General features: G+C 37.1%; 2 protein-coding genes across 9 annotated transcripts in view; one reads left to right on the top strand and one right to left on the bottom strand.

Annotated features, from left to right (window-relative positions):
* Positions 1-2: 2 nt before the first annotated feature.
* On the bottom strand, positions 3-17,684 carry LOC129574047 (glycogenin-1). Of its 4 annotated transcripts, none has more exons than XM_055455378.1 (7): positions 16,450-17,684; positions 16,052-16,227; positions 10,425-10,735; positions 10,060-10,349; positions 9,787-9,967; positions 7,301-7,568; positions 3-678 (listed from the first exon to the last, which is right to left on the bottom strand). In XM_055455378.1, the coding sequence occupies exons 2-7, from the start codon at positions 16,056-16,058 to the stop codon at positions 158-160; spliced, it is 1,578 nt and encodes a 525-aa protein (XP_055311353.1). In that variant the 5' UTR covers positions 16,059-16,227; positions 16,450-17,684; the 3' UTR covers positions 3-157. The 4 variants fall into 4 exon arrangements, with proteins under 4 accessions (XP_055311353.1, XP_055311351.1, XP_055311354.1 ...); XM_055455376.1 differs by lacking the exon at positions 3-678 and adding an exon at positions 1,209-4,087 and having other exon boundaries at positions 7,448-7,568; positions 16,448-16,780; XM_055455379.1 differs by lacking the exon at positions 3-678 and adding an exon at positions 4,127-5,066 and having other exon boundaries at positions 16,448-16,780.
* Positions 17,685-18,444: 760 nt separating this feature from the next.
* Positions 18,445-26,310, top strand: part of LOC129574045 (guanine nucleotide exchange factor DBS) — an 87,847-nt gene continuing 79,981 nt past the window's right edge. The window contains exons 1-2 of one of the 5 annotated variants that reach the window (XM_055455362.1): positions 18,445-18,633; positions 19,180-20,384. In XM_055455362.1, coding sequence (XP_055311337.1) covers positions 20,153-20,384 — 232 coding nt within the window. In that variant the 5' untranslated portion in view covers positions 18,445-18,633; positions 19,180-20,152. Of the gene's footprint in view, positions 18,634-19,179; positions 20,385-26,310 lie in introns of those variants that run through there. The other 4 variants (XM_055455364.1, XM_055455363.1, XM_055455361.1 and 1 more) reach the window with 4 other exon arrangements.

Genomic DNA, 26,310 nt, shown 5'->3' with positions numbered 1-26,310 from the left:
GCTAAACAATCTCGAAGATGCACATTTATTTCAAATGAAGAGCTAAAACATCAAGCTAAATATATGAATTGCAATATTTATGACGCGAAAATGAGTTGAATGAATCAATTGAAATATTTGAGTATGTAATAAAAAGAGGGACGAAGATGATGTTAGTTTACTTCTTCTTTTTTGGTATTTCTTTTTTGGTCGCATCTTTTTTTGGTGCTTTCTTTCCAGCTGGAGGTGTATCGGGCACGTCGTGAACGGCACTAAGGTCTTTTGTCGTGGTCAATGGTGTGCTTTGAGTGCTGCCCGAAGCTGGTGATTGTGGAGGCGTGGGCGATGTTACTGTTGGTGTTGTGGGCTGTTGTTCTTGTGTGCCCTCTTTTTTTGCTGGAGTTACAGTCGGAATAGTTACAGTCGGTTTGGATTCAGCACTGGGCGAACTTTGTTTTGGTATTGATTTTTCCGCTGGTTTTGGCTCAGTTTTGGCTTCGGGTTTTACTTCGGGTTTTACTTCAGTTTTTGCCGCAGTCGATGATGACATTTGTGATGTCTGTTCCTCGGACGGTGCTTTGGATTCTACATCAGCTTCTTCGACTTTTTGAATAGGCGCGAAGCTAGCAATAGGTGTGGCGTTTTTAGTTACGGGAATCGTTGGGATCGGAGTAGCCACATCGGAAATTCTACGAACTCCTTTTTTATGGAAAGTATACATTAATTTTTCAAAAACCTCACTTACACAGGATGAAGCAGTAACCAAATATATAATGTCGTACACACATGGAGCGTGCGCGGCACGCGTTGCGACATTCCAGACAAAAACACATAAGCGCATCGTTGAAGGCGAATTTCAAAGACAAACTGGCTCAATTGCTCAGACAATTCCTCTTCCGCGCCTTCATTGTTAGTGGATCACATAGTAAAAATAAGCATGAACAAAGATCAAATTGGCGTAAGACAAACACAAATATGCAAAACGAATGGATGTGTGAACGATTCAAGACGTTGTCAAGCTATTTGATTGAGAGCAGCCGTCGAGATGCGATGTGTCGTTATGGAAAACCAATAAAAGATTCCTGAGTTGTATGTGTGTGTGCGTGTGCGTTGCAATTTCGAAAATGTTACACCGAAAAAATACAATTGAATTTACCCATCGTCATGCGCATAATCCTTGACCTAGCCCAACTAATTTTTATGTAAGCCAATTAAAACGATTCGCAACATTTTCGTTTTGATTTCATTTTATTGTAACTTTTTTATTGCATTTTTTTAAATATTGATTTACCTTTTTTTTTAAACAATTTCATAAAATCTACTGTAACATATTTTTCATAAAATTGTTTGATTTTTTATCCATGTATCTCCACATTTATCCTTTTTATGGGAAAAAATGAAGACTGTTTTTTTTGTGTGTGGGGATAATTTGTTGTTAGTTTTACAATAAATTCTAAGAATTTTTTTTTTGAAAGAAATGAAAAGGAAGATAATACTAAATTCTGAGAATCTTGAAGACATTTTGTTGGCCTAATTTTTTTTTCTTTTATTTAACGGGAATCAATCTAAAACATGTTTCAAAAAATATTGTCGACGCAAAATGTGTGGAACAATATTTATATTTATTATGAAAAAACATCATCAGAAAAAAAGAAATGCGAATGTAAACGAAAGAAACGCAATTTGAGAAATGCAGCCGTTTGTTAATAAAAGCAATGAAAAGCGTAGAAAAAGAATAAATTGAATAAAAAAACATGAATTGTTTTAAAAATCGAGAACTCAATGGTGATGGTTGTTGTTCTTTTTTCTTCGATTTGGGCAAAAATTGAGCATTGCTCAAGCCTGATTGAGATCAAGGTCGTATTTGATCTCGTTCATTCTCAATGAGATTCATTCGTTTGCATTTCTTATTTCTTTAATCCTGACTGAGCGCCGACATTAGAGGCATGTGCAGCTGGAAGTTTTTTTTTACCCCCAAAAGAATCATCCTCTTCGTCCACTGGAACTGGATCGTAGAATGTTCTCATTGACATTTTTGACGAGCCATCGGAGCGAACCGTCTTCCAGACATACTCAACACCACCAGGGAAATATCGCACTTCTTCGGTTGTCTCTTCACCGGGCAAAGTATCCGGACGGGTGACAACATGACCCATTGTGGTTGTGAACGTCTTTTCACTGGTGCTGGTTATTTTATGCGTTTCGGTGCGAATGGTTTGATTTTGATTCTTGGTGAATCGTTGATCAACGTTTGACATCTGCTTCTGTTGTTCCAATTGTTGGCGCATCTCCTTCTCTTGTTTGTCAATTTGCTCTTTAGTCAACTTGGATTTCTGGGTAGTTTGCTGTGTGGTCTGTTGAGTTGTTTGCTGGGTAGTTTGTTGGGTCTTCTTGATTTGTTGCAATCGCTTCAATTCCTCAACTTGTTCTTGAGTCAATGTTGATGTTTGCTGAGTGGTTTGCTTTGTGTGTTGCGATTGTTGCGTTTGCTTGATTTGTTGGGTGGTCTTGTTGTGGTGTTGCAACAATTGATCAATTTGATCTTTGCTCAACGATGAAATCTCTTGAGTGATTTGCTTGCTATCGTTGCTAGTTTGACGTTGCAACAAACGTTCAATTTCTTCCACACTCAAAACATGCTCTTCCTCACTCACCGTCGTCTGGTTTTGAGTGGTAGCAAGATCTTGTTTGCCGGTTTGTGAAGAGAGCACATTTTGCTCTTTGTTCACGGTTTGCTTGGTCTTTGTCACACCAGAGGTGCCGTGCTCATCTTGCACAATCATTGTAACCGATTCGGTCACTTTTGTGCGCCGGGTCGAGTGTTGAGCAGCAACGAATTCGTCTTGTCCATATGGTGCAACGGCTGTTGGATTTTTTGTATCAACATTTTTCAATTGTTGTTGATGTTGTTGCTGCTCAGTGACATTGGTTTGATTTTTCGTGGTTTGTTGTTGATTCTTGATCGTTTGCTGTTGATGATGGGTTTGTTCGTGCTGGTGATGCTGTTGCTGCTGTTGATGCTGTTGTTGCACACTTTGAGTGGTTTCGGTCACCTTCTTGGTGGTCGATTGTTGCGAAGTTTTGGTAATTTTCGTCTCGTTTGGCTCATATGAGTGAGTCTCTTCATATTCCGTAACTTCCAATTCTTCAGCTGGCTTGGTCACAATACGGCGACAGGTCTTCGACAAGCCATCGGCCGAAATGGTTGTATGAATTTCAATTTCTTCGCCAGTGTCCAACTTCTTCTTAACAATAGTGGTGCGTGGTTGACCACTTGGAACAGCGACTTGCGTATTTGGATTGTTAGCCTTCTGGACAACTTGTTTGTTCTGAGTGTTTTGCGTGTTCTGAATGCTCTGTTGTTCTTGTTGTTGCGTCTTACTGCTTTGTGAATGGACTTGGGTTTCGCTGGTCGTCTTTGTCGATGTTTGTTGGGTGACGGTTTTTTGTTGTTGTTGGGACACTTGCTTGGTTGTTTGTTGGGTTGAAGTTTGTTGTTGTTGCTTTTGAAGTTGTTGCTGTTGGTTGCTCACATTAGTAGTGTTCTTGGTGACCTGTTGTTGATTGACATTCTTTGCTTGTTGATTTTTATTGGTCGAAGTGACTTGAGTGTTGGTTGAGCTTGGTTGCCAGCTCTCTTCTTCAATGATTTCTTCCTCTTCCTCCTCTTCATACTCTTCGTCTTCTCCGATTGGCACTGAAATGGGATCGTAGAAGGTTCTGGTTTGGGTCTTGGTGCGACCATCGGGGAAGGTTTGAAGTGTGGTGATTTGATGACCAGAAGTGGTTTTCTCGGTGATCGTTTTGATGTTGTTCTTCTCATCAAACTCAACCTTGGTGTGACCAGGAACGATAACGATTTCCTGGCTGACAAGTGCCTTGAGAGCAGCTTCGGCGGCTGGCGACGGCTTCTTACCACCACATGATGGTTGTGATTTCAATGGATTTGTACGTTTCGTATTCTTTACATTCTTCTTTTCGCCCGTCTGAGTCTCTTCCCATTCTTCCACTTCTTCGTATTGAGTTCCCTCGAGTGTGCAGATTCTCTTGGTAATTTGGCGTCCATCAGTAGCCGTTTCATGAATGATGCGCTCCTTAATTTGGGATCCTTCAAGAGAAATATCTTCTCTTAGACAGTATTCATCTTCATCGCTCTCGTAAATTATTGGGCCTAATTTGGCTGTTTTTTTTTTTCATTTTTATTTTTTTGTTTTTCGCAATGATTCAATGTAAAAGAAAACCCAGTTTAATTTAAATCTCTTCAAATTATCAAGATATTTTTGATATGACTTTGTTTGTCTGTTTCTGTGGCTTTATTCGGATTCAGTACTCGTGTTTGTGTAGTGTAGGTGTCTTTGTATTTAGAATTTACACCACAGAATGGACTGACATGCACGAATCGAATCTGATCTTTCATTGAATGAATGTGGAACATTTAATGAGAATTGACTGCGTTTTCTTTGACGTTGTGCTAAAACAATCATGAATTGTCCAAAAAGAATTTTTGTTTTGTACGATTTCGACACTTACAAACGAACATTTACCATTTATGCGATAATAAAATTACGTGTGAATCATTCGATTAGCACAACCATATCTACTATGTAGAAGACAATAATTTGTACAGATGCTCTTGTTATGACGATGGTGTTTTGTGGTCTAAATCCTTCGATGATCTTGGTCATACGATGCCAAGTGATGTGTGTTTTCGGTTTTTTTTTCGAATTACAGTTTGTCTCGAATGGGCCTGACTTGTTGATTAGTTGCAGCGTTTTGCTTAATTATTTGCTGGTTTACATGTTTAGTGAATTGGTTTTTGTTGGAATTAGCAATCTATTATGTTTTTTAAATTGCTTCGCAGCGGACGAAAGAATGTTAGTATATTATGAGGATACTGTAATTTGAACGCAAACAAATTTTAGATTGATTTTTTTTTGGCTGGATGATATGCGACACAATACGTAGTAGCATTTTTTGGCATCATGAAGATGATGGAGAATGTGATGGTGATGGCTGTGGCGACGGCTCTTTTAGTTTGATTCGATTTTTGACTTTTTGCGGCAGGTAATTTATGAATAACCCGTTTCCTGTTACAAACATCGGTTTGAAAAAACAGAAAAAACATTTTTTTTTTCTTCGATTAGTATAAGGATGGAAAACAAAAGCAAAAAATCAGAAACATTGTGTGTATACGTGTGTGGTTTACATTTTGTGTTCATAGAAAAAGAAAAGAAATTAAAGTTGAGTGTTTATTGTATGTGTGTGTGTTCCCTTCGATGTTGGATTTCATTCCACATTTCGAGGGTGTTTTACGTTTTGCGAGAAAATATAAACAATTTTCGGTGGTGGTTTAGAAGAGTTGTATGTGCGTGTGTGCCGTGTGTTTATACGTGTATGTTTGTGTGTACGCGTGTGTGAGAGAGAAAAACACATAAAAGTGCTGAGAGTTGGAAAACAAATCGCACAGTCATTGTTGACATGACTCAATCGATTAGGAAGCAAATCATTCATTCATAAATTGAATTTCGGTTAATGGAACAAAACAAATTAGAGCCTTTTTTTGGAAACAACAAATCAAAACGGTCACAAAAATAAAACATTCTTTCGTAAAATTCTTTGAAATAAATTAAATAACTCATTGAAAAAACAAAACTTACTTCTCTCTTTTTTTTCTGAACAGATGATCCAAAGACAAAAAAATAAATCAACAATTTTCCAAATAATTGCTCACATAACATTCACTTCCAATTTGGGAGGAGAAAATATTTGTGCGATTTCTATACGAAAATGTAGTGTTGTGAGATAAGACACAATTGAGACGCTACTTGGTTATTTATGATTAATACAAACACTCCAAAATATTCCACAAAAATATATTTAATTTTTCATTTAATCATCTCTTTTTCTAAAAGGAAACAAAAATTTTTTTTCTTCTTTCTACACGAAAACTAGACTGGATCTTGGACGAATTTTTTTTTCTTCCGTTTTTATTATCATTATTATTGATGTTTGTCGATCATGAACTCAAATGCAGTACAAAATGTACAAATTTTGGGCATCAATCGATCGTGTTTTTTTTTCAACTTCTTTGTTTGTCATTTTCTTTTGGAGAAGAAAAATGATCAAAACACATCCAAATTGACAGCCCTCACAATTTCGATCATTTTCTTTTCTTCGTTTACAGCCGGAATTTACAATTTTGATTTTTTGTTTGTGTTCGAGTGTGAAAATTAAAAATTGAGTCAAACTAACATATATTCTAGTTGTTTTTTTTTCTTTCTTTCTATTGTCCACTTGCATTAGTCAAGCTGTAAGGCATTTTAAGTGTTGACTTCTAAAATTACTTTGCTTAATTCGATTTTAGTAAATAATTGGCTTATTAGCAATGAGTTTGTGCGATGATATTTTCTAAATGCTTTGAAATTAATTTGGTTTTTTTAATTAAGAAAAAAAAATTATTCAAAATAAAAAATTAAATTAAAATTAAAACAGGTAATGAAATTTATGATCCTGATCTGTTTAATTCAAGTGTATTTCTTTCTCTATCTGTTTGATTATTTTTTTTTTAATATTATCATTATTATTTGTAAATAATTTTCTAGACAAAAATTGTTACTGAGTGATGAAAATGAATCTCTCCACATGATTTACAATTTACTATTATCATTTTTGTTTCTCATCAAGAATAAATGAATATTCCGTTGTTAAAAAAAAGTGGTGGCAAATTTGCTACAAACAGAAATTGTGTGTGGTATTTAAAAAAAAATATAATCCAAATACAATATGAACCATGAAACGAACAACATATAGACACTCTCTCAACTGTGTTGTAATTTGTGTTTGTGAGTGGTTTTTGTTGTATCTTGTTTTTTTTGCTTCTATCGCTCTCATTGTGAATAACGAAATTTGAATTGTGAATTCACAATAAAAAAGAAAACATTTAATTGTAACGGTACATCAATTTGGCTAACAATAATAATGAAATACATTGCTGGCGATTTGTATGTGTGTCGAAATTTTACACAAGAAAAAGAAGAAAACAAAATCATAAATCATGCGTTTCCCTAGCAAGAGATACAGTGTGATGAAAGTTAATTTGCGTAATGTGTGTGTTTGTGTTTGTGTTCATTGTTTAGTATAAGTATTGGCGGTGTTTTTTTTTGTTAAAAGAAGTATTGATTGCGCTTCAGCCACTTCCTGTGTTGTGTATAATTGTTTGTGTGTACGACGGTGTGTATTTGTGTGTGTTTTTTTTGTGCGTGCAAAGTGTGATGTGATAGGCGCATTGTTCGTTATTTTGGCTTGAATGCGGTTTAGTTACCTTCCTTCTTGGCATCTTTTGGCAATTTATCTTCTGGTTGTGGTGTTGGTGTGCGAGCACGTCTTTCTTGCTCAGACGTCGATGATCCGTTCTTAGATTCTAACGTTTGTGTTATCTTTTTCCAGATGTTATCAAACGAATCCTTACCTAAGTAGTCGATGTTACCGTGCTCCCAGTAGTTGCGTCGGCAATTATTTTCATATGCTTCTTGTTCGGCCGAACGTGCAACACCCAATTTCAAACCGGCCAAGGCGCCAGCCAATCCAGCCTGTTCGTACAATTAAATATAGCAAAAAAAATTCATGATTACAAATCATAGAGACAACGTCGTTTAATATCAGCATCAAAAAATCCGTTCATTCTACTAAGACTCATGCAATGTCTTGAATAAAAACCAAATGAAACATGAAAATCGTATCAAAAGAAGAAACAAAAACTAGCGAGAAAAAATGAATTGCATTAGTCAAACGTACGGAATAGAAATATTTGATGTTGTTGTCGTTGTACATTTTCTCTTTAAATAAGAAATTTCACTATTTAATCGCAAAGTTAAAACTATTTCCCACTGTAATACAAATAGATCGATGCATATTTGATATCATCAAATGATAGAGTATAAAAAGAGGATTTATTTTTTATGTGGCAAGAAGTTTCCCATTTCAATCGGTTTAACTAATGCAGTTGATTTTTTGTTGTTGTTGTGCGTGTTGATCGATGATGGTAGAGATAGAGTTTAGTCATGCGTGTTATTCGGATGCAAAGCATTTCTTTGACAATTTTGTTTGTTAATTGCAATACAGAGTCAAAATATGATTAGTCACAATGTTACGTTAGTTGAATCAAGTTTACTTGCGAATAAAAACTATTTGTCACAAATACAGAATATAAGATGAGAGGACACAAATGTGCAGTCACACAGAATATTCATTTCGAAACGAGATACAAACCCCAAAAATTAACCGAACCATGAAATTGTAACGAAAACACACTAAAACAATAGATCGATATATAAAGTTTGCACAAACAGAAATTACAAAAAAAAAAATTAAACCCAGACGAGATTTGAAAAGCGAAGATGGTTTCCCTCCCAGAAACGGAATTTACTTTCCAGCCCAACACAATCAATACGTATCATAAGCTCAGCACTTGAATTGAAAGCTAAACTTAATAATGTTGCCATCAAATTTAAGTAGCTGTTTGGTATCATCAGAAGAGGAAATTTGTATGTTTTTTTTTGTTTTTTTAATTTGATTGTTGTGTGCATACATGGATGCAATGCGAACGATCTACGCACCTGATCATTGTTATCATTGCCGCTTGCGTCCGAATTGTCGCCGATTTGACTTGAACTTGGTACGAAATTGTCATTGGATGGAATTTCTTGGGTGGAAGAATGATCAATGGATTTGGATACGGTTTCGATTTCGGTTTCGATTTCGGTTTCAGCTGGTAAGGAACATTGATTTGTACTTTCAATAATACTTTGAGTGCTGTGTTCGTGTGTGTGCTGATGTTCGCTATGCGATTGTTCGGGTTGTGTTGATTCACATGGTTGGTATTGCTCATGATAGTCACAGCTATCATCTTGTATTTGATAAACACATTGTGTTGTGTTACTTTGCCATTGCGTTTGTTCAGGCGGCGCCACATATTCATGCTCCACATGAACTGTTTGCGGCTCTGAACTAGTGTGCACAATATTGTCTGTGCTTTGTTCAGCCAACACCGTTTGTGTTTCGGATTGTGCGTCGTTTTGTGTATTTTGCTTTTCATAATATGCTTCCCATGGGTCTAGGAATACGGTTTCTGTGGTTCGTTGAACATTCAAATATTCAATTGGAGGGACATAAAGGAATTGGGGATTTTCATACCATCTTGATGCATCATTATGTCGTCGATCATTGCTATTCTGCGATTAATAGTTTTAACATTCGATTAACATTCAAAAAAAGGAGAAGATCAATTCAAAAATAAATAAGAAATAGATTTGAAAAAAAAAACAAGTTCAATGGACGATTTATACAACGAAACCCTACAAAATTTAACCGAAAATTGCGATCAGATCTTTCAATCACTGTTCATTTCACGAATGAAACAAATCACACATTGAGTCTATGTATGACTTACCCCCACATTATCTTTTGTTTCAGACTTGAAAATGTGATTAGGAGAGAAAAACAATTTCATTGATATGATTGGTCAGTATATTAAAATGTTAACTCTATTATTATTTGAAATAGAAAGCGATATTGGGTAATAAAAAAGAATTAAACGTCATTCGGGATATCAGGGAGATTATATATTGTCACACTCGGTGTTAATGAAAAAAAAAAAAAAAAACGCAGGAATACAAGCCAAAAATTCTCAAATTAAGGGCATTTCCAAATTAAGAAAATAAAACGATCAGCAAAAATTTTGGAAATTTGTCCCATGATACAAAGTCAAGAAAAGTGTGATGCGGATGGAAATGCAAAACAATGACTCACCATATTTGTCACCAATTTTGGGTGAACCTCATTGCAGAAAATGTTCCACCACAAATCCAAGTACTCGGCCAAATGTTTGTATTCCGCTGGTGGGTTTGGTTTCTTCGCAACTGGATCGAAGTTGATAACCCATGGCTTCAATTGGCCAATGAAATGAAGAATCTTCACATTGTCGCCGAATCTACAGAAAGAAATGAATTTCATTTTTTTCCCATGTCAGAATCAAATTTGACCAAATCATATTGAAAAAAAAGAAGAAAAAGTTGAAGTTACTGCTTAAATGCTGGAAGATATGAGTAGCATGCGGTTGAGCATGTATTGTAGATGAATGGCAAACGTTTTGAACTATCGGATTGTGCCCAGTTGGCGAAGTATGAGTTCAATAACCCTTGGTCGCCGCCGTCGAAGCTACCTTTTTGCACGGCAAATTGTGTGAGCTTATCGAACGTATCCAAACTTGGACGGAATACGAACACACCGCTGTTGAAGCAATCTGGCCAGCCCACATCTGGAGCAGCCGACAATTCTTCGCGTTCAAATAATTCGTCGCAATTTTGCAACACCTACGAAATTAATCAAAAGCATATTTTTCTTGTCATCTGTCGATAAAGAGGGGGAAAAAAGCGTTTTGTACTCACCAAAGTATCGGCATCCAAGAAGACACATTTCTCATATTGTGTCAATCGCCAGCAGTGCAATTTGGTGAAGGTGATGCCTAGTTCTGGACGCGATAACAATGCCAAATTGGCGGCATCCTTTGAATCGAGCACATTAACTTCTTGCACCAAATTGAAAATGATTTGCAATTTTTCGCGCATCGACTGTGTCACACCTGGTGTGATCAAAACGGCTAGCTGATGGGCTGTGTTGACCTTTTTCAGTGAATGTGCCACAACCAATGCACCCAATGCATATGAATCATTCGTAGCTAATGTTACCCACGCAAATTCTGTTTATGTGCGAAATCGGAAAGCAAAAGAAGAGAAATGAAATTTATTCTTGTTAATGCGAAGCAAAAGAAAAAAAAAACGAACTGAATCGAAATCGATGAAATGACTAAATATGGTTCGTTTGCGGTTATTTATGTTTTGAGACATGGATCACGATGCAACGAAGTGTTGCGCGCGATCAAACCATCGCTACATTGCGGGATTACCAATTTCGAATGGAATAAAATGATTGCCTTATGTGGTTGTGGTCGATCACAACAAACCATTCGCAGCCATCCCAACGAAATCACATTTTAATTGAAGAAAGTTGTGACTTCATTGCATGATTCATCATACACGAAAAAAAAATCATCCACCGCGTGGTCGCTATCTTGTTCGGCGCACGGATTATTTTGGTATGTCACAACGAAATTTATTTTGGAGAATTTGTTTGGTGTTGTCATTGTACAGGCCAATGACAATCTACCTTTCGTCATTCGTACTCTTCAATTTTGGTCTTTTTTTGGGTTTATTTGGTTTGGACTATTTTCAAATCGTTTGCAACACACATGATCTTTGTGGTGGCAATAAAAACAAACCATTGAAATCAACCGAATGAGAGAAATTCTAAAATAAATAAAAAAAGATATAATGAAGCGATCAAAAACAACGACAGTAGCGAACAACGCAAATTGTTTCGTCTCAGTTCGGGTTGATTGTTTTTTTTTTCATTGTGTGTATGTGTTTCGACAATTTGCGATTTGGTGGATTTTCGATCGCTTCTATTCTCATTCTCATTCAGAGCAATATTCTCATTTGTAATCGTTCATGGCAGAAGGCGCTTTGCCAGAAATAACTCCATCTTGGTATAAACTTTATACTATAAAGTAAACAGTTTCAGAAGCCAATTGAAATGTTGCATGATGAAAAACAAAATAGCGCCGGCTATTTCTACAGCCAACCACATGATTACCGTGAAATCCATTTCATTTAAAATAGAATCGAATCACTTAATCACAAAACGAAACTGGCGACTTCCCTCGCTCTCGTCCAATCGACCAATTGGATTGTGAAATTATTTTTCATAATCATATAATTAGCCTGTTGTGTGTGTGTGTGTGTGTGACTTGTTGGCTACTACAAGTGGTGTGGAAAGTTAAAATGCGTTCTGAAAAACGCTGAAAATTCCAATAGCCTCTCAACTTAAAACCTCACATCGTACTCGATCACTTGTTTATTTTTAGATGTTCGAAATATGAGCGAAAAAAAAACATCATCGTTGATCACTTCAAATTCGAAAGTTCGGGATAGGACAAACGACGTAAATTGTTTGACTGAAATCAAAAATGAATTATATTGGTTGGCGTGTTTGTATGACGCGAAAACCACAACTCAAAACGTTAAATGCGATTCGAATCCTGAATTCATTCAGTTCAACAATGCATTACGAATTCACACTTTCCGACTCATCGCGGATACAGATGCCATAGAATTTATGAGTTGAAACTTTGGCAACAAAAGATCACACAATTCTTGTATAGTAACAGCTGAGCATGAAATTTGGTCACTGAGTGTTTTTTTTAGTATCAAATTCTATTTTTTGACATCGATTTTCCGTGTGGTGAAAAACATACAAACCAAATTGAATGTTTGATCAAAACCAAGCCAAACTGAATAATTCGAATGAGGCGGGAAAAAAGGCGTCAATTGCATGCACGGTGAAAAGAGCGAAATATCAAGAATGTTACGCTCAACAAAAAATCTAGACGCGAATTCCGTATACGTGCAACGGAAAATGAGAATGTTGAAGTGCTTTCTTGCCTCTCTGGCACTGTGTTGCTTCCATGGAATGTGCGTAGATGTGAAACCATGAAAACAAATCAAGTTATTTGCGAATATTATTGTGCTCTGAACGAAGTGCAAAACGAATGGCGGGAGAGAAAAATGAGAACCAGTCAACACGAAAATATTGGTTACGTTTTCGTATGGCTTTTGATAGGTGTGTTTTTGCGTCTGTAGTTTCTCTTGCGCTCTCTCGGTCTCTCTGTCTTTCTCTTTAGTGAAGAGTCTTCACCTCTTTCGATGCTATAATTACATTCGGATGCTATGGCACGGAAGAGCAAGGGAATTACTTGTGTTACTTTGATTCATCGGCAGCAGCACTAAACATGGCAACAACTTTTTCAGCATACCATGCACGAAGCTTTATTATTCAGTGTTCATGTTCATCGAGTTGGCAAGCACCGAAGTTGTAGGTGCGAAATGGACTGATTCATACTGTCGCGCCGCATAAACTGAGACATGTCATTGAATCAATATAACGATGCGATCGTAATTCTCATGAACGGTGCACAGATCCAGTGTTGGCGTCTAATTTATACCAAATAGGAACAGACATCTCAATTCATTCAATTGCGCCGCAAAAATCAAATCATTTTCATAGCATTTTTCTTTTAATGCATAGAATGATTTGGTGTACGTCTCATTCACAAATTGTATGGATTCGAAACATTTTCGCCGCCTGATTATGCTCCCATTCGATGAGTGCATGCTTTCTCTGCGACAAAATTGGCTAAAAATAGCATTGTCAAAAGAAGAAGCGAATAAATTGTTCGCTCGCGATTTTATAGAGAGAGAAAAACAAGAGAAGAGAAACACGCATTCCGCTTTTAAATAGCTGTTCCTGTGAGCATATTTCCATCGGTGTGTATGCGTGTATTAGTTTTTTTTTCTCGCCACTCTGTGTCATTGAATACGCGCTCATTCACATTATATGCTTTGCGTCGATCCCATGGATTTGATTATGAAGCCGATTCGGAATGGTGCCTTCGACAAAGGTCAGATCAAATCAACATGGTCTTATTCTGACTTCAAATTCACTATGTACACTAGCCTAACACACTTGCGAACATGCGGTATATTTTTACTCGATGCGATAATTTCTACTTAGCGGCAACGCAAAGAGGGTGACATCAATGAACGGCAATATGATTCAAAACAAAAACATTGACTCGCATGAAGATCTTTTTCCTTCTTCTTTGCTATAGTCGTCGAGAGCGCAAGAATCAGTTCAATCAAACGTGTTAAGGTAGCGAGGCGGCGATAAATGCGATTGAGGAAATCTGCTGTACGCAAAAAGCGATGATCGCGAAAAAAATGCATGAACTAAATCATTTGTTGGCAAATCATCAATTCCGCATAAAATCAAGAACATTGCATTCGCATTCGGATGCAGTGATTTTATGCATAAAATTGCGTTTCAAAATGCAACACACAGCGTAGCGCATCGCAAACACCAATCACCGATGCAACGACATACCAAAAGAATGTTTCAAAAGTGATCTATTCACGCTTTTCTACGAAACGTGTAAACTTGATCTGATTTTTTTTATTTCGATGTTTCAACCTTCACGTCTAAATGAAGTGTATGCAATCAATCGCTCTATTGACAACGTTCGATGAATTCGGTAGTGTTTTCTTTTTAAATTCGTCTCGTTCATTCTACATTCCTTATTTCGTTTTGTGAATGACATTATACAGAATTGTTTCTCTCACTTTGCAATGATTAAATAACCAAGAAGAGAAGGAAAATAAATAAAAGAAAACTTCAATTTCAACATAAATTTACCATCTAGTTTAAATGGTATGAAAAAAAGGAGTGTCAATTGATTTGTTTCATCAAAAATCAATTGATTAATTTGAAAATCGAAATTCATATCGATGATCGCCAGTTAAATTTATACATTTTTAACGACCATCATTTCTAGTGCATCAGTTGGCAACAAGAGATAGAACTGGACAAAATTAGCATAGAACGTAAAATCCGACCGATTTTGGCGATGCTGCAAAATTGCTGTGGCAAATTGAGTGAGCCGATGAAAATGCGCCTAATTTGTTGCTTGTTGGCTTTGATCGCGATGTATTTGGTGTACGTGATGTTGATTTGATTCAGGAATGACGCGATTGTTACACAAAAAAAAGAGAAAAGTTTCCTTCTTTCTTACGTTTGCCTCCCGAATTTAAAAATAAATAAAATGTGATCCTTTGCATCATACCTTTTCATATTGTAAGTGTGTGTGAGTGAGTGTGTCAATTTTGCGAAGCGCGACACAAACGTTTGATGACATTTGTTCGTTACAATTTCAATAATGCTGCCTCATTTATTATGAAATTCGTAAGTCTGATATTGCGTCCAAAGAGTCGCATTTCTGATGTCAGTCGATTATATTTGACAAATGGTGAGAAATTGGCGAAATTCGAATGGGACCCAGTGGGAAAATTACGCATGATCGAGCGAGAAAATAAAAACACTAATGGAAAATGATGATCTGACTCAAATCATTGGTACGATGAGTGAACAATCTAAATATATAACACTTTCTCTTTTGAGCCGCTACTTTATCTCGCTAGACACTCACAATTCCATTAGGTTCGGCGATTGCATGACTCATCGTGTAAGAAACTTAAAATAGATGGTCGGATCATCATAGAACGCAATTTGCAAAACTCTTTATTTCCTTCTCTCAATAGCGAATCGATTGAACATTTAGTATCAATGCAGTTTTGTCTTATAGGTTCAAACATGTGCAACGTATCAAATGGAACGCTATCGCTATGTTTTTCTATTTCATTGAGATAAACCAAAATATCATGTCACTTCCGCGATGCAGATTTAATTATATAATGGTACACAGACCGATTGAATGGGCCTATAATCTTAACGACTTTTCGAACTGAACGCCTGGGATTTTTGAACTTGGCGCTCCACTCGAAACCACATCTCAAGTACTTGAAATGTTCAATTTGACAGTGCGTTATACACAACATGAAAACAATCTTGCATTCAATCCAATTTACGACACCCAAGCACTTCGCATAGAAACAACGACAGCAACAACAAGAAAAAGTGAAAAATTATCGACTGAAGGTTACTCAAGGTCAAATCAATTGATTTGAATTTGTCTCATTTTCAATCAAAATTCTAGTAGTCTCGTATTAAAAACCAAGCGTAAATAATCGTTCTGCGTATTTTTTGCTGCATTCGCAAATGGGAGGAAAAAAAATTTGGTGTTATCGGATTTGGTGCGGTGCACGTGCGTTGCTTGCATTGATTCGACAAATGTCTAATTGAAATTTGTATTGGATTTGTCAGATTGTGTATGATGAAACGGTTCCACAGGTCGGCCGATAGAACCACACAAACACATCAAATGAAACGAAGCATAATCGATACAGGCAAACATCCCAACAAAATCTCAAATGCCGCTTGAACTTTATCCAAATCGATATACAAAAATGTTGTGGATAAAAAGAAAAGAAGAAAAACTTGTACTTACGACCCATTTTTCGTTGTTGTTCTTATCGACGGTATAAAAATTGATGAATTGAACAAATTATTTTTCCAATATTTCCACTGATATTGCGACGTTTGCTTTTTAAGCTCTTTTCTCTCGCACCAATTGATAAAACACTTGATTAATTCGTAAACACACACAACCAGTGAACAATTAATCTACGGAGGGAAAGAAATTGAAATTATTCAACTAATTTTGCTTCGATGAATTTGTTTCGCCGAATTTATCCTATGCTTATCGGTTGGGGGCAAAAAAAAAATGGGAGTAAAAAATAATAATTTGTAAAAATAAACGATAAAAAAAAGTTCGCAAAAAAATAAGGAACTGAATAACAAAAAAAAAATTAATCAAACTAATTATTATTTCAAGTAAACACACACGTTGAATGGTGTGATGAAGGCTCGGCTTTCGGTTGTGCGATTGAACGACTATTAACTACTGACTCTGAATGTGCTGGCTGCATATAGTTTTAAGACTTTCTTCTTCTCCGTGTGTGACTCGGTGATTCTGTTCCGTTTATTCTCGTCGTTCTATCTTTGTCTAATTGAATTTAATGAAAACACACACCGAGCTCAATACAGAGGAGTCGACAGTAGTAGCTACAGCCGATGATCACCATCACGGTGAGTATCACACACAAAACTCGACTCACTCTTTCTTTCTTTATTGCTTTTTCTTTAACTGTAAACCGGTCAATTCGACAATCAAAGATACTCACTCAAGTTCAACACGAAATAAATCGCCGTTTTCCACACAAAAACACAGCCAACCAAATGAAATCTGACTCAACACAATGGCATAATGCAGACTGGAGAAAATTTAGCGTGTGTCAGCTCGATTTTATGGCCAAATTTTCGATATTTTCCACTTATAACCAGCAATTTTTAATTGCAATTGATGCAAATGTGTTGAGACTGTGGATGTATTCACGGTTCATATAATATTTGACACTTTTTTCACTGTGTGCTTCGATTTTTGTCGAGCCAATGTCATTGATTATGCTGGTATTTGTATCTCATGTGACGTTGAAGATGTGTGCGCACGCACACGATGATAAGAGCCCACGTACAGGTTCATGCTATTGGCATGAAAGAGACAACAGTATGTGTGCGAACGACAAATGCGTAGCATATAGTGCGTTTGTATACATTTTAGCCCGTGTTTATTACAATCAAAACAGATTTTGCAGTGAGCTCATATTCGTCGTGTTGATTTTTCTCTCGTTCGTCATAACATGAATATGTGTATTTTTATTACTGGCATTTTCGGCTCCCACGACTTTCGTTTAAATCGAATGTTCGTCAGCGATTTGCAATCGGTGGAAACGGAACCATACAGCTACAAAAAAAAAACAATTCGATGCACTAAACCGACTTGCAATCGATTTTTATGCTCGTTGCATTTGAATGTTTTCGCCAATGTAAGATGTATGTTTTGAATTGCAACACCTTTACTCGATTCGGCACAATAGCAACCTTTGAATTATTGTCAAACTCTATTTTGGTCGTATTATTAACTACAACGACGACGACGACGACGACGACGACGATCTTTGGCCCAGCGAAACATCTATGGCCCAGCGGAGATTCACGATCGGAAAGGAACAACTCTATCACTATCAAAATGACAATCGTTTGATAATTGTATTGAAACGAAGGCTGTTTACAGCTTACACATACCATATGATCATAATATTTGCAACTTTGACTCCGTCAAGGTTGTTTCCCGCCTATCACAGTACTAGTAAAATCGCTCTAATTGAATAAGAACCGAGTGGAAAAGTGAAAACAAACAAACACCATACATATGCATTAGAATGATGATCAGATAAAGGTTTTTCTGTTCAAACATCACACAAAATCGTAGCAAACGCTTAATTAATTCGTTAATCATTTGCTCTATGCGATTTGGAACATACACACGCATTGAGCATTGCCATTTTTGTTCTATTCGGCCGAAACGATGTCATTGGATGCATGATGATGATGATGCCTATGATGATGAGTCTCTAGTATTGTGATTCATTTAAATTGTGTCTAGCTCAAGTGCATCAAACATGAAAACAATGTCTTATTCATCGTATCGAAAATAAAGCGTGAGCGATATGATCGAAGGCGACAAACGGCCAGCACAGCATCTGTTTGTAACGTACAAAATGTTTGAAACGTGCGATTTTGTTGTTGCCAAAAAAAAAGATGAACAGCCCACACGGATCGAATGTGAATGAATGTGGCGAAAGGAATTTGCGGATGAGTCAATGAATTGCGACGCATGTTCGCGAAAATTCTTGCACACTGTTGTTGTGCTATATATGACATTTGACAATGAAAGAAATTGTGTGCCTCCTCGAAGCTGTTGGTCATAGCAACGTGAAAGAGTGAGTTTTGTACAGTGCGCAAGCCATCAGCTGCTCGATGGTTGAAGTGGTAACGGTTGCTAAACGAGTGCATAGAACCAATGCCTTCTTACCACTCGCTCCCGCGCTTGCTCTCCCTGTCTCTATTTTTTTTTCATTACTTGACGTGGTCATCAACATCGTTGACTGAACATGTGTGAAATTGCTAGTGCGTTTTGCCTAAAAATAACCGTTTTACAATAGTCTATCATCAAAAGTGGCCAATATCATATTGGAATTGGAATTGAACGAATTGGGCGGGTGCATTGTTCATTTCAAGAAATTGCTCGTTAAAGGTTCTTTTCATTCGTCTGTTCTACCAATTGCCTTCCATTCTTTCGTCATTATTCCGCCGTTGAATAATTGTCTCTCTTTTTTTCGGTAGAAAATGCGTGCATTGTTCTTTGCCCCGATGTGTCACGCAATACGATAACATTTTTGTTTTCGTGCCGTCTCTTTTTCAATTTCGTGTTCCAATCCAATGAAAATCATAGAACACACTTATTCATATATCTCGGCGCTGAGTACGCATAACGCTTTCCTAGTTGCGCTCTCTCTCTCTCTCTCTCTCTCTCTCTCTCTCTCTCTCTCAGCCCCCTTCCTTTCGCTCTCTTTGCAAATGTTGTTGGCCGTTGTTTATAGCGCGCATCCATCGAACTCGACTAGCAATTTCATACCAATTGTTTCTGTCTCTTTCCGACCGTGAAATGCGTAGTTCCGTGCCATGTGCATTGCCTCCGATGGCCGAAGAATGAACGAGCAAGCACGCGCGTGAGCCAGAGCGACATCCATAACAATAATTTTTCCATTCAGAACGTCGTAACATAGAAATGCTAGCGCGGAATCATACATATTTATTCAGTTTTCCAACCGTTTACGGCTCTAGCTCCCGCAATGTGCCTTTGCCCATCGGTTCTGCTGCTGCTGCTGCTGCTGCTGCTGCTGCTGCTGCTACTACTGCTGCTTGGCAGTCGAGCGCGCGCGGTCACATTCGTTCGAATGTAGTTGGAAGTCGGTGAATATGAAAACGCAGCCCGAGTACGTATATGCTTGGCGAGAAGAATACGCGCGCAGGTACTTACAACATACTGTTGGTTTGGTCGGTGTCAAGAATCTACCGATGAACTCAGTGCACTAGTGGAAATGTTCGTGTTCGCGTCGTCATTCAATGTAGCGCTGTTACAACGAATACGATTCATACATTGGTTTTCCATGTGAAAGTCTTACTCAGTTGGGTTGATTCTTTTGTATTGGTGCGAGATAAAACGAATACGCGGAAAAATAGTGTTGTTTTGCCTTAATATTCGGCCAGTTTCGATTGGCATTGAATGGAATTTCTGTTCTATTTTTCAACATTTGATTTTGCAAATTTAATGGCAGCCTGGTTGGTCAATGTTATTGATAACTTATACACACTGAGCGTGGGAAAAGCACAAGATACAGAAAATGTCAGTGTGAATGTTCAAGTGAATAGTGCAAAGGGTAAATGTTTGCTATTAAAAATTAAGGGCCGATGGTAGTGTGTCACTCAATGGCCAGTACAAAGTGATACGAAATGTTGAACGCAGAGCAAAAAGAAAAATGCGGAAAATGAAGAAAAAAAATCAAAATTTAAATCATTGGAATAAGTGAAGTGAAGAGATATGTGACAGTTTAAATGTGAGAAAAAAAAAATTTAAAGTAAAACAATGGCCAATACATCAAGTTCGATTGAAGTTCAAATCGACAATTTTCTCGAGCACTTTAAACGCAGTGCATCGAAGGCAATAGACACCGACTGGATCACCACCGACCAATCGTCAAATTATGCCAACACAACTAGAGCAATGACTGTCGCATCATTCAACCATTCATCGCCGCTAAAAACAATGAAAACTCGAAGCAGTTGCTTCGATATATCACAATTAGGCTCAATAACAGGTACACAAAAATAAAAACAAAGACTTACACACAAACCAATCACTAACCACCGAATGGCATATAGAGTATATAGGTTATTTATCAGTAATCGATCCAACATAGTCAATCGATACGGTTCACACACAAACACACAAATACTCATCAAACGATGCCATTGCAAACAAGATTCCATCGACAAAGTGCATTTTGGATATTCGATTTTCTGCAAATCAGAAATTCGATGCCATACACAAATTACAGTTAGTTTTGATGACACAATACATATGGCTATGGAGTCATCTGTTCGTATGGAATATCACGTTTTCATATGATTTTCCCGAATGTTTTCGATTTTATTTTGTTTCGTTTTTCCACACACGAAATGTGCTCCCGCCCGCCCGCACAAGGACAACGATATGACAATAGCGCCCAAAACCGATCCAGCGTGACTGAGTCTAGATAAGTACATGTTTGAATATTTCGTTATTGTTACCGTGCACGTAACAATAGGGGAAAAAAACCTTGTGATTTTCGAAAAATCAAGTACAAGGTTATAGATACGGTGATGTGTTGTGTTCTATTGTATTGTTAGCTCATATACATTCTTGATGTTGAGTTTGACATTTCACGCCACAATACTGACATCCCGATTGATTGCCAGTGATAATATCCAGCCGTAAATTCACAACAATCCAATCAGAGTCACAATTGTTGGTGTAATTTAATTCAATTATTTATTCATGATTCACGCATTCTATCGTACTCGTTCCCTCGCTCTCTGGGAGAAAGTCAATTTCAATTGTGCAAATCGATACAAGCATCGTTCTTGTTTCTCGTTTTTTTCCCTTCTTTATTTCTTGCAGCAGCAGCAGCACGCACATGACAGTGTGACTGTCGTCATGTTCCTTTTTTTATGCGAAATTATGCGTGCATGCCGCATGACGTTCGGCCACAGCAAATGCGCTCTTCACTTTGATGTTGTGCACCCAGTTTTTCCGCTACAATTACCGTCGCTACATTTTTGCCGAATAACGATGACTGCGATTGCATAATCAACTTGCGAAATACAGATTTTACATTATTAAAGGAAACCATTTATGTTCATAGTGCCCTTTTGACGTGGAAATTAGATTTTGTAACGAAAACCAATGGAAACGAGCATCAAAATGTTCGAGCACATTTTCGATTAGAAATTCCGACAAAAAGCAATGGCGCGTCGGTTGTCATCGGCTATGATGCAAACGAGGCAGCTGCCATGTGTATTCCAACGAATTTATGTAAATATAGATGCATATTAAATTCATCTTTGGGCTCATTAGAGAAAGAAAGCTTTTGACATTATCATATTCAGCTCATCATTGCAATGAGTGAGCATCTCTTGTTCCCGCTTGTCCCCTCTTCGCCGTGCGATATCTCCATTACGTGTGAAAGATGATGATTCGATCGCCAAGCGCATTCAATCTTAAAATATGCTTAAAAACATTACAGAATTTGAACGAAAGAAGATAAAAAACAACCAACTTCGAATAAAATAGATGAAGTGCCATACTGAATTCAAAATAGTGAGTCGACATTTCGGAGTAGTCGACAAATTTTAGGCATGCAACGAGATTTATGCAAAGTGAAAATCCCCGTTTTCAATTTAAAGCCCGAAATTCTTTCCGTTTCGACAAATTACATTCACCTTATGCAAATGCATCGCTCGAATGGAGTGCCGACGAATGCCACTCTCTCGGCTGGCGCTCACCAGCCATTTTACATGGCGCAGCAAATCGCATAAAATGAAGCAACAAAGTGAAAATGAAACCAAAGAAAGAAAAACAACACACACAAACACACATCGTCCATAAAGTAGATTGCGAGCGACGAAAATAGAATTTACTCGTCATTAATTACTTGCTTAAGCACATTTTCGATGGATTGTTGTTTTTTTTTTGTCGTGTGTTGAATATTTGGTTCGGGATTTCAGTGTGTATTTTTCGCTATCTCGTGCGGAGATCTATTTCTTTTATTCTTTTTGTTACTGATGGTTGGTTGTCGTTGTTGTTAGTTTTTTTTATTTTCTTTTCTTTTCATTGTGTGATATTGAAGTAAAGCACCTCACCCAGTGCGTAGCAAACACACACATTCTATGGTAAACACTTATGGCCAACTTTTCTATTGACTATTTTTAGTATGATGTTGTTTAGTTTGGTACAACAAACTTTGAGTTTTTGTGCATACCGATACATACGCACACACACACACACACACACACAACACACTCGCTGTATACATGAAAATGATTTGATGGTTTAACGCGGCGTGCGAAGAATACTTTTTGGTCTAGTTCGATGTGGCTGTTGTACTTTTTGAGTTAGTTCGTTGATTCTCTTTAAAAAAAAAATCGGTTAAATAAATTATGTGAATTTGAACCGAAGCGTTTCTAATGTTCGTGTCTCTGTCGTTGTTCTTCTTCTTCTTCATATTGTTCTCTCGCATAATGAAATGGCTTGAATTCGATGATTAGCTGTGATTGTTGAGCACGAAACATGGAAAACTCTCTTTATCAAATATCCATTTAAATTAGTCCCCAAAACGAGGAATTTAATACCTTTCTCATTCGTTTTTAATGTAAAAGTTCTCGTATGTGGCAAAAGTGTTATCGACATCGAGACAGGCTTAAACTTCTGGTTGGTTTCATCGGATAATTCAATTGAATTTCCCGTTCAAAAAACAATCTGCCAAATATTCGAGCGCATATCACTTCCTCCACGAAATAATTTGTCACAAGATTTGATTCACTGAATTTCATTTAGATTTTGTTGTTAGCGCTACTATTCTTGTGGCATTGATGTGGGTCTTGCCACTAATTTTATTCGCTCGCGCCTAAACACATAAATTCATACTGTTGTAGTAGTAACGCTAATCTCTCGTTGTATCACTTTGAACGAACGCAACCGAAACATTGATATTTAATTTGATTTTTATGTGGCAAAACCATTAATCCATTTGGATTTCAATTGATTGATGGTATACGAAATCGTTTCCAATAAGTGGGATAACTCGATAAATATATGATGGACACGATGGGTTTTTATGTCTTTTTCATTTGATTAAATATTCTACATCTCATTTGGTTAACAAATGTGCGTGATTAATCGCTGCATTCGATTTAAATGAATTGTGCATTCATTTTTAGAAGTAGCATTTTTTGGAGGAAACCATTATCGTATAAATCATCATTTTTTTCTTCCTTTCGTTGGTGCGTCCATTGTGTGTTATTGCTTGTGTATTTCGTTGAGAAGTCATTGACTTCAATGCTCAGTGCATTGTTCAATCACGTTTAGCCATCGTATTTGTAATATTGTGAGTTGTGATCAGCAACGTCGTCATTGTTTGTGAACATTTTCTTCTTCTTATTGTACGCCGTTTTTTCAGCCATTCAATAAATGCATTCATATTCTTATTCAGCGTATGAATTATTCGAAAAAAAAATTGTAATACTAATTTTCGTTTCTCCTCCTTACTGTCAATAGCACCAATTCAATTTAATCTCGATGGGTTCTGAGTGCGCTTCGAACGAAAGAAATTCCATTTGTAATTCTGATCTAACACGCACACTGCAACACCCAAAATGCACAGCACCGATTTGAACACATGTTTTTTTCTTCCTGAATACTTAATGCATATACCGTAATTTTATTGGGCCCAAAGCGAGCGATAATTGCTTCATTTGAGAAAAGATGATGCGTCTTATGTCGACTTCTGATGGGATTTTAACCGATTTTCAAATTACTGTACGCATCATTGAACATTATCGAGGAGGTCGCAGCACGTAGCCAAAGCCGAAAAATAGTCGTTCATCTTGTTGTCGTTTATCAATCTTCAGGCTCAGTTTGAGTTTCTCATCTCATGTAATAGCTTATAATGTGGTGTTTTCGGATTTGTTCAACTGTTCAAATCAATTTGGGTCTTCTAACACTCGAAATATGTGAACGTTCCAATGATTTCAGCACTCGTGTGTGTGTGTGTGTGTGTGTGTGTGTGTTGGCCGCAATTGAAAACCCAGCAAGTGGTGAGAAGCAAGTCATCTGCTGCAAGTGAAACACACTTAGAAAAGAATCAAATTCCATATGTGAGGAAAGTCAATGATTTCTATCTACCAGATATCAATGTTATTTCAACGTCCACTCCGACGCAGACGGAGATTTTCTTACTGTAGACAAACAACAACACGAAGGGAAAAAGCACCAAGTGACCAGCAAAGTTTTTTATGTCGAAGTCACGAAAGTTGCTGGTGGAGAAGTTGCCGGCAACTCGTCTCTTTGGTTTCATTACTTTGATTACTTTTATGGCATAGACATTGAAACTGTGCACACAGCAACACATTGTCGGGCGATAAAAACGAATCAATGCAAACCGGCAACATTGGGAATATCCTGTCTTCCGACAGATACAGACACAAAGACGGCGACGAGATGCATTCAACCAAATTGCATTTTAAACTGATGTAGTTTTTTTTTGTCCATTGCAATTTCATGAGACGTCGCGGTTTTCTTTCACGCTTTTCTTCCACATCGTGCATCGGCAGTTTATCTGCGATTGCGGCAATTCCATTACAAAATACTGTTATTATACTCTGTTTGCCCGTATTGATTTCCTCCATCATTTCCATTTCATGGATTCTAGATTTCTATATATATTACTTTTTTTTTGTATTCTTTGTGCTTTCTGCTTTGTGTGTGTGTAAATGTGCGTCAAATCATTGTTTGAGATGATCATCAAACCTGTTATTGTGGCTACCGTGTAAATTAGCACTTGGCTTTGGCTACAAGTCACAAGTCGATGAATAAATCCCATCATCATATTTGCCATTTACCACTTTTGCCCGCTACCAACACATCTTCTATTCGCTCACATTTACTTCATGTTACTGCCACCGCCGCCGCCACTGCTCTTCTTCTATTTTCGTTGCTCAATTCAAAAGAATTACATTTAGCATTTTCTCATTGCATCGCACTAAATGCGCATGCAGTTGAATTATGATTATTGCTATTTAAGTCGTTCTACAGCAACTGATAATTTGTGAGTGCCGTTTGTTTTCATTTGCGAAGCATCGGATCAATGAAATAATGCAACAAACCGCACACGCAGTCGACAAAACGAGAAATTAGTCGTATTTTTTTTTATTTGTTGGATGCAACGGGCGGAGAATGAAAAAAAAAACGACATTGTAACTGCATAAAGAATATGCATCCAGAATAATCATAGCTTTTCACGATGCCACAGTTTTTTTTTATGTTGTTTCCATCATTTCGTTGGGTTTACTTTGGCTTTTCAGCCATTGATTTTCCACACATTTGTTTTTCTTCTAGCAGATCCCATTGCCATTCTGTACATTTTACAGAGCATAAACTAAATCCTACATTCGCACAAATTCACTGGCACCAAATAGTTCTGAAAGCGATGCGTGTGTGTCGCACTTGGATGGCAATTCTTCCAACTTTTGCTTGAAACAAAAAAACAACCAAACAAAAAATATATTCTTGCGTTTGAAGTTATTATATCGAGCGAAAGTAAGTGAAATATGATAATGAACTGAAAGTCTGTGTCTGTCTGTCTGTCAACGGTGGAAATGGGGGAAAAGTTTGCAGCAATGAAGTTCATTAAAAAAACAGCGCCGCCGTTCGTCAATACGATACATATAAATGTATGTACTAATGTTTTCATGCAACTCGCCTTTCGAATGGTGCACTAATCGATGGCATTTTGATTTATGCAACCTTCGTTTCAGAAAAAAACAACCGGCCAAGTTTCTTCTACACATACACACACACCATGTCATGTCATTGCATTGCTCGCTTCTAATTTCTTCAGTTATGTATTTTTGTGGAAGAAAAATTTCTAGTATTTTACATAGACATATTTTTATGGGTTCTCGAATGACACGCAACGATTTACGAAA

Source organism: Sitodiplosis mosellana, unplaced genomic scaffold (assembly GCF_009176505.1).
Source record: "Sitodiplosis mosellana isolate CC-2019 unplaced genomic scaffold, AAFC_SMos_1.0 Smas_scaffold_6150, whole genome shotgun sequence".
Taxonomy (NCBI): domain Eukaryota; kingdom Metazoa; phylum Arthropoda; class Insecta; order Diptera; family Cecidomyiidae; genus Sitodiplosis; species Sitodiplosis mosellana.
This window is presented reverse-complemented; position numbering and strand designations above follow the sequence as displayed.